Below are 12,009 nucleotides of genomic sequence, written 5' to 3' on the forward strand. Positions count from 1 at the left end.
TACAAAGACACTGACTCCCATAGCTATCTTCACTACAACTCGTCACACCCCACATTCTGCAAGGGCTCCATCCCATTCTCCCAGTTTCTTTGCCTACGTTGCATCTGTTCAGAAGATCCCACCTTTGAAAACAGCGCTGCCGACATGGCTTGCTTCTTCCTTGACCGTGGTTTCCTGCGGTCTGTTTCCATGACTATGATTGACAGGGCACTCAACTGCATCCAATGTATCACTCGATCTGCCACCCTTGCCCGTTCCCTTCACTCGCAACAATGTGATTGGGTTCCCCTTGTCCTCACTTTACATCCCACCAGCTTCTGCATTCAAAGGAATATTCTCCGCCATTTCAGATTCCAGCAGAATGCCACCACAAAATACATCTTCCCCTCACTCCCCCATCTACATTTTGCAGGGATCATTCTTTCCAGGACACCCTAATCCATTCCTTGACCACAAACACACTGCCCTCCTCTACATGGCACCTTCCCATGTAGCCGCAGAAGGTGCAATACCTGTCCCTTCACCTCCTCCCTGCTCACCATCCAAGAGCCTAAACAGTCTTTCCAGGTGAAGCAGCAATTTCACCTGTACCTCCTCCAATCTTGTATATTATATTCGCTGCACCCAATGTGGTATACTCTACATTGGAGAAACCAAACGCAGACCGGGTGACTGCTCTGCAGAACACCTCCGGTCTGTGCGCAAGCAAGACCCTGACCTTCCTGTAGCTGTTCATGTTATGCTCACATGCTGTTCACATGCCCACATGTCTACCCTCAGCATGCTGCAGTGCTCTAGTGAATCACAGCACAAACTGGAGGAGCAACAGCTCATCTTCAGACTAGGCACTTTATGTCCTTCTGGACTTAATATTGAGTTCAACACCTTCAGATTGTGAACATTTCTTCCTTTTCTTTTAGCCTGTTGTCATTTCCTCCCCTCCCGCATACCACTTACTGTCCTTTCATGTCTGGTAGGAGACACACCATTGTTCTGATCGTCCCACATTCTGATCTCTTAATCTGAACTATCAACATCTTTTCTTCATCAGCACCCTATACCCACTGCCCCTAGCACTGCCCAACCCACCCCCAAACTTTCACATAAATGCTGTCCTTCTACACTTCACTTCAGCTCTGATGAAGAGTCAGCTAGACTTGAAAAGTTAGCTTGCTCTCTCTCCATTGATGCTGTCTGAACCACTGTGATCTCCAGTATTTGTTGCTTTCAGGACAGACTCCAGCATCTGCAGCAATGTGTTCTTACACGTTGTCCTCTCCACTGAGGCCTACTCCTCCCCTCTGATGTCTCTGAACCACACCTCAATCATCCTCCGATTTCCACCATCCCTGATCTCCCATGTCCCAGGTCATGGCTGAGATCTGTGTGGTCCCACAGCCTCTTCAGTAGAATTCCTCAGGAAAATGCAACTGGAAGTCAACCCTGTCCATCAGGATGGATGCCAGATGGCGAACCTGTCAGGGACATCTCAAATACACTGTGAAGCTTTGCAGGGAAAGGTCAATCCTCCTGGTTTTCCATGCACTCTTCAATCCCCGAGCAGGTTGTAAGGTTAGAAATTCCCTCAAGGCTTTGAATAGTGAGTGAAATCAGCTCGAACCACTTTCTGCCTCGAAGGAAAAGCCACAAAGTATTTAATTTGAAGCTTCCCCCACTTTTGCTATTTCCTTCTCCTTCATACCACAACAACAGTGTGTTTTCATTGGGGCAGCCACTCTTCAGTTCTCTCAACTCGCCGGTATTTCTGAAGTATGAGTCCAGACAATTAGGATGTATTTTTATGACCCTCCATCCAGCTGTAAAGCTGCCACATGATAAAAGCCATTCAATAATTCTTTTTTAACCGGACCTCCTGCATCAGGTGGTGAGGGTGATTGAGGGCATTGGGAAAGGGAGCTGTGCAGTTTTGCAGGACCTCCGCCACTAAGTGGCAATGCTGAGTTGGGGCAGGGCTGAAGTAGTCAAGTAGAGTTTTGCTGGAAACAAAAGAGTGTCTTTGGTGGAGATAGAGCTGGTGGGATGTAGGGTCAGCCAAGCCAAGGAATTCTCTGTTAATGGTGTGTGTAATTCTTCTTTATCCTTAGGTTTCCGTCATGATTGTATTGACCTGGTGCCAGAGGAACAAAAAATCCTTGCTTCATGATTTTTGGGCCACCTATTTTTTCAGACCTCATGTTACATTTCCTTTTTTCTAGTGTCCTGACCAGAATTGATCCCTTGATTCACATAACCACAAATAAATCAGTTGTTCGCTTACATTAATTGATTTTCAGTGGGGCGTTGATGTGAATGTGAAGCAAGCACTTCAGCAGTACTTTGTTGGCTATGAAGTACTTTGGGTGTTCCTGTACTTTTCTGCCCAGCTGTGTGGGCCTCTGAGGTCAGTGCACAGCAGTGACCTCCGGGGTCAATGATGTAAACAGTGTGCTGACACAGAGCACACTGATTACACAGCACCTGTGCACAGGTTATGGGGATTGTTGGTCACAAGGATGTTGAAGACATTTTTCTGTTCCAATTTATTGTTAGTTCATTAGTCAGCTTACAGAACATTTCTGCAGAACCTCAATTGACATCACAAAGTCTCAACACACAGCTGTGTCATTGCCCAAAACGTCAATTCTCCTGTTCCTTGGATGCTGCCTGACCTGCTGCGCTTTTCCAGCAACACATTTTCAGCCAAGTATTTACATTATCAAGTAGTTTCTAGCCAGAAATATCTCCCTCAGGAGGAACAATGTTGTCCACTTCCTTTATTTTTAACGTATTCAAGTGTTATGCTTTGGACCTGATGCATTAATCAGTTTTCTCTGATTAATTCTAATATTCCTACTGTGTCCCCTTAGACTTTTTTACTCTAACAAGAAATAATCTGATTTCTTTCAATTTATTTCAGCACATGAATCTCAACCCAAGCCTCATTCTGTTAACATTTTCAAAGGCACTTCTCACTTCTGAATGTATGAAATTAAATATCACATACAAGTGTTCTCTCACAATAATGCACTGCTTCAATATTTTTAAAATGACTTATGTTTATAATGTGTCATTATTAGATTAGATTAGATTACTTACACTGTGGAAACAGGCCCTTCGGCCCAACAAGTCCACACCGACCCGCCGAAGCGCAACCCACCCATACCCCTACCTTTACCCCTTTAACCTATCACTACGGGCAATTTAGCATGGCCAATTCACCTGACCCGCACATCTTTGGACTGTGGGAGGAAACCGGAGCACCCGGAGGAAACCCACGCAGACACGGGGAGAATGTGCAAACTCCACACAGTCAGTCGCCTGAGTCGGAAATTGAACCCGGGTCTACAGGCGCTGTGAGGCAGCAGTGCTAACCACTGGGCCACCGTGCCGCCCACTATGCATTCAGAAATTTTGTGTCATCATTAAAAATATTAAATGTGTAGGTGACAGATTTAGAAACCTGTGCTAATGTGCCAATAACTAAGTAGGATAATTGTCAATTCAATATTGCTGTATTCCTAATGCAAACAGTTACTTGTCTCAGGATACTTTCTAATGACTACTCATCGAGATGAGGTTTAATCTGAGAAGTGTCAGATATGTTAACTACAGAGAGGCAGCAAGTGAATATTTCATAGTTATAAGCCTGGTTACAGTGGCTAAAGAAATCTGATCTCAATGTCAGTACCCAATTCGGATTTTCTTGACTGCATGAGTGTCAGGCGGGAGAATTTGTGACCCTAAACTGTAGCTCGGAGTCGAGAGAAAGAAATAAGTTGATTGATTATAGGGCATCTTGGGGGTGAAAGGGGCTGCAAGGAAGAGATTATGTGGGATGCAAAGGGTTTCAAACACCATCAGTAGATTGGGTAGATGAGTCCCGTGCAGGTCGGGTTCTGATCTCAAGATCCAACCGTTGGCAAGGGAAAGGGTTGGGAGAATTGGAGTCCCATGAATTGTGGGGAGGGATACTTTTGTGTGGGAAAAGTAGATTCTGGTTTGTGGTGATTGGTACCTGAACTGGAGAAATTGAAGAGACTATGTCATTGGGACAGACTGCACCTTCAGTGTGCTGGGGCTAGTGTTCTTGTGAGTGAATGAATGATTGATTTATTGTCACATATATCTTGAAGCTACAACAGAAAGTGTTTTGTTGTCACAATCCAGTGTCATTTTGAGTTACAATATAGGTTTTTAAAAATTACTTAAATAAGATTCACCTTCTATTCAAATTGGGGTCTCAAGCACAGCTTCAGGATTTCTGCTTCTCAAAGAGTCCTGCTGCAGAAAATGCAGCGACAACATCGATGCCCTGGGAGACCCAGGCTTTGCTACTGTCACCTTGCCAAAACTGCCAAGAGTCCAGGATCTGGGATTACCGCCATCAGGATTCCCCACTCTGGGCATCACCACTGCCAGGAATCTAGGCTCTGGGTGTATGTCATCAAGTGCCATCCGGGCACTGCTGTCTGATATAACTAGGGACATACAGAGGATGTTAAACTATGTGGGGAAAATGATCAAAATGGCAAGATGTGCTATTTTGAAGAGTAAAGGCAACAAACGAGTAGGAGGTAGTAATATAAGAAATGAGAGTGAGAGAATTGCAGAAAAGGGTTGGAGAGGGAAAGAGAAATCTAAGAATGTGCTGACAATCAGTACTACATGTTAACGAAGATAACAAAAAGACAAGACTAAAGGCACCAAGCATTCAAAACCAAGTAAACTGATAAATAATACACATTGAAGTAATAAATATGATCTGGAATCTATAATCATTACGGAAATATGGCTGTAGACTACAATGATTTGTCCTGAATATTAATGATTCATACTTGAATATTGTGTCATAATCTTACAATTTGGTTTGAAAACAAGAAATCTGTATTTCTTCCCACTTTGGGGATGGTTGAATTCTGGACAGAGCCAGGGTTCAGTAGGGAAATGTGGAACCTAATGTTATGCTGAAATATAGATCAACAAACCTATTAAATCTTGGAAAGTCTTTGCTGCCAAAACAAACCTATGAATCTTGGTCCCTTAAACAAATGGCTGTAAGTATTACTCTGCTTTTGTTTATTAGTTTATTGGTGGACAGTATTTTTCAGGTGTCTGCGGCACATTTCTTGCATACTGGCCTTTTTAAAAATTGGAATGAGGACCCTCTCGTTCAGGATGGCAAAGTGACTCAATGGTTAGCACCGTTGCCTCACAGCACCAGGGACCTAGAATTAACTGTCTGAGTGGAGTTTGGACATTCTCCCCATGTCTGCTTGAACTTTCCACAAGTGTTCTCATTTATTCCCACAGTCCTAAGATGTGCGGGTTAGGTGGATTGGCCATGCTAAATTGCTCATTGTGTCCAGGGATGTGCAGGTTTGCTGGATTAGCCACGCGAAAGTTACAGGGATAGGGCTGGGTGGTTGGTCTGGTGAGATGCTTTCAGACGGGCAGTGTAGACTCAATGGGCTGAATGGTCTGCTTCCACAATGTAGAGATTCTATGATCTCCAAATTTAATTTCTTCTGAAGAGGGCAAAGTAGACAAATCCCACAGAGTTATTTTGACATGATTTGTTATATGTTTATAGATCAGTTTATATTGTCTCCTAACATTCACAAATGTTATTTCACAAGCATGTGAAGAGCAAATTGGATACCAGCTTGCTATTGGGAACACCTGCCAGAACTCGTAAGAAATGCCAGAGTTGCAGGGTATATATGTGAACAAGGGTTTTTTGAACAGTGTGCATCAATGATATGCACTTGTACTTTTTTTAAAATTGAAAATAAATTTACTAAGTAGTGGTTACTGCATATACTTTTTAAAAAGTATACAGTTTAAACAACGAGTTCCACTCAAGGTATTACCAGTTCCGGTTTCACATGGTGTTGGACTTTCAAATTTCCTTCTCAAAATCTTTCAGCCATCTCTCCAGGAGCTGCTGAAAGATTCACCAGACCCAGCAAGGTTCTCTCTTAGTCTGACCAAACACATATTCTTCATGTGTGAGTTTTGGGTGGCTTTACCCTTGGGCCAGATCTCAGTTCAGTTGACTATGAAACACACACTGTAGGTGGAATCATGAAATTTGTCATGAATGGAAAGAAAAAATACTTTTCTTCTTGTATGGAGCTCGGGCAAATAAGAGCTTACTGGAATCTATTTCATTTTTCCATTTTTGTCAGAAATACTTTTGGTGACATTGAGCTTTGCTTCCTAAAGGGTCATAATAGATTTCTGTTATTTAACAGTCTGAAGAGCTAAATAAACATTTCTTCAGTACCTGAAGGAACATTCATCGGTTTTGCTGCATGCTGTGGTAGCATTTGGTTTTTGAAGTGACGGTTCCAGCTTGCCATAATAACACAAAAGTTTTCGCTTTCTTTCAGGCTGACTGGTTTGAATTTGCCTTCGCCTGTCATCAGTAGCAAGAATTGGCTGCGGCTTCACTTCACGTCAGACAGCAACCATCGACGCAGAGGGTTTAACGCACAGTACCAAGGTGAGAGGGTTTCCAAGTCAAACTGAAGCAGATAACCTCACTAGAAGTCATGTCATCAGCCTAGAAAAAACCCTGAACAAATGAAGGCAGAAGGCAGTGGTGGAATGGAGGTCTGTGACTAGTGGTGTTCTGCAGGGATATGCACTGGGATCTCTGCTGTTTGTCACACAACTAAATGGCTCAGATGAAAATGTAGATAGGTGGGTTAGTTAGTTTGGAGACAATGCAAAGATCGGTGGAGTTGTGGATAGTGTAGAAGGTTGTCAAAGGTTACAGTAGAAGAGATCAGTCTCAGATAGTGGTCGAGAAATGGTAGATGGAGTTTAATTCGGGCAAGTGTTAGGTGCTGCACTTTGGCAGATCAAATGTTAAGGAAAAGTATACAGTTAATGGCAGGACCCTGAACAGCATTGATGTACAGGAAGATCTTGTGGTTCAAGTCCATAGCTCCCTGAAAGTGGCCATGTACGTAGATAGGGTGGTATAGTAGGTGTATGGCATGCTTGCCTTTATTGGTTGGGGAATTGAGTACAAGAGTCAGGATGTCATGTTGCAGCTTTACAAGACTTTGGTTCAGCCATGGTTGGAACACTGCGTTCAATTCTGTCTGCACATTACAGGAAGGGTGTGGATGCTTTGGAGAGGGTGCAGAAGAAGTTTACCAGATGCTGCCTGAATTAGGGGGTATAAAATATAAGGAGAGGCTAGAAAAACTCAAGTTGTTTTTTCTCTGGAGTGGTGGAGGCTGAGGGCATACTTAATAAAAGTCTATATTATGAGATGCATATATAGGAATGACAGTCAGAATCTTTTTCCCAGAGTTGAAAGGTCTAGTACTAGGGGGCATACATTTAAGGTGAGGGGGGGGGGAATGTTCAAAGGCCATGTGAGGGGCAAGTTTTTTGCACAGAGAATGGTGGGAGAAAGTGAGGACTGCAGATGCTGGAGATCAGAGTTGTGAGTGTGGTGCTGGAAAAGCACAGCAGGTCAGGCAGCATCCAAGGAGCAGGAGAATTGACGTTTCGGGCATAAGCCCTTCATCAGAAATGAGGCTTGTGGGTCGGAGCTGAGAGATATATGGGAGCAGGGTGGGGAAGGTCACTGGGAAAATGATCATCCACCCATCACTTTCCCAGCTACCTTCCCCACCCTCCTCTCATTTATCCCTCAGCCCTGATCCACAAGCCACATTCCTGATGAAGGGCTTATCCCTGAAATAGAGAATGGTAGGAGTCTGGAATGGGCTGCCAGGGGTGGTGATGGTGGCAGATACAATAAGGGCATTTAAGTGTCTTCTCATTAAGCACGTGAATATGCAAGAAATGGAGGGATATGGACCCAGGGCAGGCAGGAGGAATTAATTTAGTTTGGCATCCTGCTCGGCACAACATCATGGGCTGAAGGGCCCATTCCTATACTGTACAGTTCTATGTTTTGTGTTCCAAATGAAAATGTGGAGTGACTATCATGGCTGCTCAAGATAAAAATGTGGCGATCAAAATGTTCAACAGGTTAGTCATCATGTGAAGGAAAAAATGAGGTTGCTTTCAGAAGGTGAACAGAGAAGGGGTCTCACATGAAATGCTAATTCATTTTTCTTGCTCACACGTTTGTTGCTCAATGCTTTTTTTTGAAAAGGAAAAGTTAGATGTCTTTTTCTCCTATAAATCAATCAAGATCTTTTTGTTTTGGCAGGACTAGGCTGTGAAACTTTTCTTTCCTCATTGATTTTTAAGAGCTGTGAGAGTGACTGAGAGGTCAGTGGGAAAAACATCAATATTACCTCAAGGCAGTTCTCTCGAGATTTACGAGAGTGTAGTTATGGCGAGAACTCCTCTCCATCAGCATGTTACGATTGTGTCTTTCCTTTGTTTTATATCTCCCCTTTTCAGTAGTACTCCTGAGAATTCTGAGGTGGAGATCAAATATATATCACCGTGCTCTTCATCATCATTCTGAGAGATTTTATTATCCATGCTCTTTGTTTCATCTTAAAGTCAACTTTTCTCCCATTGGTATTGCACATGAAAATGTCTGTGTGAGAAAATCACAAGTTTCTGCGAATATTATCAACAATGTTAACCTTTTAGTTCCTTGTTGCTTCCTAGTTAAATTGTGTTAAAACAGTATGCAGCCACAACCAAGACTGCAGTCAATGCTATTTGTTGAATTGCATTTTACCTTTTAACACTTTGTTTAACTAACTACTGAGTTATTAATGTATCATAATGACTTTAAAGAATGTTATGTGTTTCATTAGACTCTGCAATATCTACTCTGTGCTGACCTCAAACTAATCATTGCTCAAAGAAGAATGAACTTTATTGCTAAAATGATGGGATATAAGGTAGCGGAATTTGTGATCAAATTGTATAGCCAGTGAACAGTGGGTCGAAATCTGCAGGCTGATCTTTACTGTCAAAGCTGAGTTATAAGACTCAATGAGACCAGCCAGAGTCTTATGTTCTCCAAAGAAGCAGTTTCTAAGATGTTCTTACAGAGATACAAGATATCTATGAACTGGAGAAAATAAATATATCTGAAATTGAATAGTTCAAGCTAATAAACGTTAATTTACAATTTTCAATTGAAATCCTTTCACGCAAAAAACATCAACATTTGGAATAGAATTCTAGATATAGTATAAACAAAACCTTACATTTTGTTTTAAAATGATTAGCAGGAACAATAGGGGGCTATTGAGTTTTCTGAGTGACTGAATGATCTTGGGTATAAAATGATGGACAAGGAATGCAGAGTCATTATGAGGTGGTGTACAGCCCACCAGAATAGTGCAGCTGACTTTTCAAACAGGTTTTAGTTCCTTTGACTGTTTGCACCCTGTTAATTCAGGGCCTGTCTTCGGTCTGACCTTGCGTTGAGGTAGTGGGTGCTGAACTGTATTCAGGAAAGCCAAATCTATGTACAAGGTACAATTTAAAACAGAATAATTTCAGGCCTACATCAAAAATGTAATTTGTTTCAAACAAAAGTGAAGTCACTGCACATGGCACCAGGAGGGATAAGAATGCATTTCCTGGTAAAATCACAGTATTCTTTCCACTTCACAGTAATCGCAGGCTGTATTTCCCAGTCTCTAAACTCCCTCATGATTGTCCCCACTGCCTTACCTATCAAGTCAATACTGCTGTCATTCTATTCCCACAGAGGCCAACCCCACCTCCAGTTAATATGCTACCTCTCCTCCTCCTGGTCAGCTTGCCTCCTCAAGGACTGACTGAAATGCAGTAGCATGATATTTAAGGCTGTCTGTCGCTCCCCCTTAGGAGCTCATCACTCCAATGTATCCTGATGTCCAACTTCAGTTCTGCCTCAGGTCCCTCATTTAGTTACAAGGAATGCACCCTGTGTTCAGTAGGCTCTGTTGTGACTAGTGGATCACTTTTATTAGCTCCCTTGTTCTTCTATGCGTTTATTTGCATTTGCCTCTCAATGTTAGAGTACTTGTTTCAAACGTCTGTGGCCTGCAGATAATGGTAATGCTATTCAAGGTCCATTACTGGTATGGATTTTGTCTCAATTCTGTCAGTTTTCAGTCAAAATGCTGGCTGACAAATGTTGAATAACCAGGCTTGCAATTTAGTTATCTGTGCTAGTTTCCAAAGCAGCAAATAGTGATTGGCAGATGGAAGGAAAATTGTAGGTGGGAATGCAGTTTAAATTATTCCTCTGCCTGATCATTTTAGCTCTGTTTTGGGTTAGAAACACAAGAACAGTGGATTTGTAACAATTATTTACGAAAGTATTCTATCACAGATATCTGAAAAAAATATTAGGTGCAGCTGCTGGCATAATTCCAGCCTCTTCGTGTGTGAAGGTGTAATCTGTTTCTCAGGCTTTAAATAGAAGATCAAAAAAAATATGGTTCCAATATTTCTTTCCCTGAAGTGGGTCTGGCAGGATCTTCCTCCTTGAAATTGTCTGCTTCTTGGTTCTGTCTCAGTTCCCTTACAACTTGTGGGAGGTGGTCCCTTTTGGGTTGTAGACAACAGTGAAAAAAAGAATCTTTATTGATTTTCCAAGCAATATAAGGTTGGTTTGCTTTTAAAGCAATATTAAACCAAGCTAGCTGCAGGAACTTTTGTAATAACTATTGTTAGAAAGATTTTCCATGAGAATTGAATACTTAGTTTTATCAATTTTCTTGTGAATACTTGTTCTAACCTGTAACTTTGATAAATTATCCCTGAAGAATTTATTAAGTACCATCAAAAGTTTGAGTGTTAGACAGTAACTTCCGTTGGCAGTAATTGCACATGAAATTAACAGTACACTCATAGAATTCAAACTCCTTACAATCTTTGACCCTCCCAAGTGTTTTCAAGACTGACCAAGTCTCATTCAGTTCAAAGGTATCTCTTCACGCACTTAGAGTCATAGAGATGTACAGCATGGAAACAGACCCTTCGGTCCAACCCATCCATGCCGACCAGATATCCCAACCCAATCTCGTCCCACTTGCCAGCACCCGGCCCATATCCCTCCAAACCCTTCCTATTCATATACCCATCCAAATGCCTCTTAAATGTTGCAATTGTACCAGCCTCCACCACATCCTCTGGCAGCTCATACACGTACCACCCTCTGCATGAAAAAGTTGCCCCTTAGGTCTCTTTTATATCTTTCCCCTCTCACCCTAAACCTATGCCCTCTAGTTCTGGACTCCCCAACCCCAAGGAAAAGACTTTGCCTATTTATCCTATCCATGCCCCTCATAATTTTGAAAACCTCTATAAGGTCATCCCTCAGCCTCCGACGCTCCAGGGAAAACAGCCCCAGCCTGTTCAGCCTCTCCCTGTAGTTCAGATCCTCCAACCCTGGCAACATCCTTGTAAATCTTTTCTGAACCCTTTCAAGTTTCACAACATCTTTCCGATAGGAAGGAGACCAGAATTGCATGCAATATTCCAACAGTGGCCTAACCAATGTCCTGTACAGCCGCAACATGACTTCCCAACTCCTGTACTCAATACTCTGACCAATAAAGGAAAACATACCAAACGCCTTCTTCACTATCCTATCTACCTGCGACTCCACTTTCAAGGAGCTATGAACCTGCACTCCAAGGTCTCTTTGTTCAGCAACACTCCCTAGGTCCTTAGTCATTAATAACTTACTTTCCTTTCCTGCTGCATAAAAGTTGTATGTTTCCACATACTTACACATATTTAGCATTCATCACACTTATCATTCCATACTGATTTGATTTTCTTTTACAGCATTAGAACCGTCTGTCAATCCCAACTTTTCAAGAGTTGCAGTGTTGCTCAGGGAGTTGTTTCTTTGAGGCTATAGCAAAGCAGGACAGGACATAGACTTTCACTCATGAGGCTGGTAGCTTTAGTCAGGGTATTTCTGAACTAGGCAAACTCATCTCAGTTTTAAAGGCCCCTTAGCTTCAATGTTTGCTCAGTGGAAGGGCTTGGATGGAACAGGGAGGTGGTGACGATAGAGTCAGCCTTGACAATATTGGAAGCAGATTG

At 42.4% G+C, this 12,009-nt stretch overlaps 1 protein-coding gene across 4 annotated transcripts in view; it reads left to right on the forward strand.

Annotated features, from left to right (window-relative positions):
* The window catches only part of LOC122548600 (CUB and sushi domain-containing protein 1-like), a 2,407,075-nt gene that overhangs the window by 1,520,254 nt on the left and 874,812 nt on the right, over positions 1 to 12,009 (forward strand). For all 4 annotated transcript variants that reach the window (XM_087978377.1, XM_087978362.1, XM_087978369.1 and 1 more), the window contains exon 6: positions 6,393 to 6,505. In XM_087978377.1, the coding sequence (XP_087834503.1) occupies positions 6,393 to 6,505 (113 nt within the window). The remainder of the gene's footprint in view (positions 1 to 6,392; positions 6,506 to 12,009) is intronic.

The sequence above is a fragment of the Chiloscyllium plagiosum genome, unplaced genomic scaffold (assembly GCF_037043375.1).
Source record: "Chiloscyllium plagiosum isolate Xiang-an unplaced genomic scaffold, Cpla_swu_hap1 HiC_scaffold_3, whole genome shotgun sequence".
In the NCBI taxonomy this organism is placed as follows: domain Eukaryota; kingdom Metazoa; phylum Chordata; class Chondrichthyes; order Orectolobiformes; family Hemiscylliidae; genus Chiloscyllium; species Chiloscyllium plagiosum.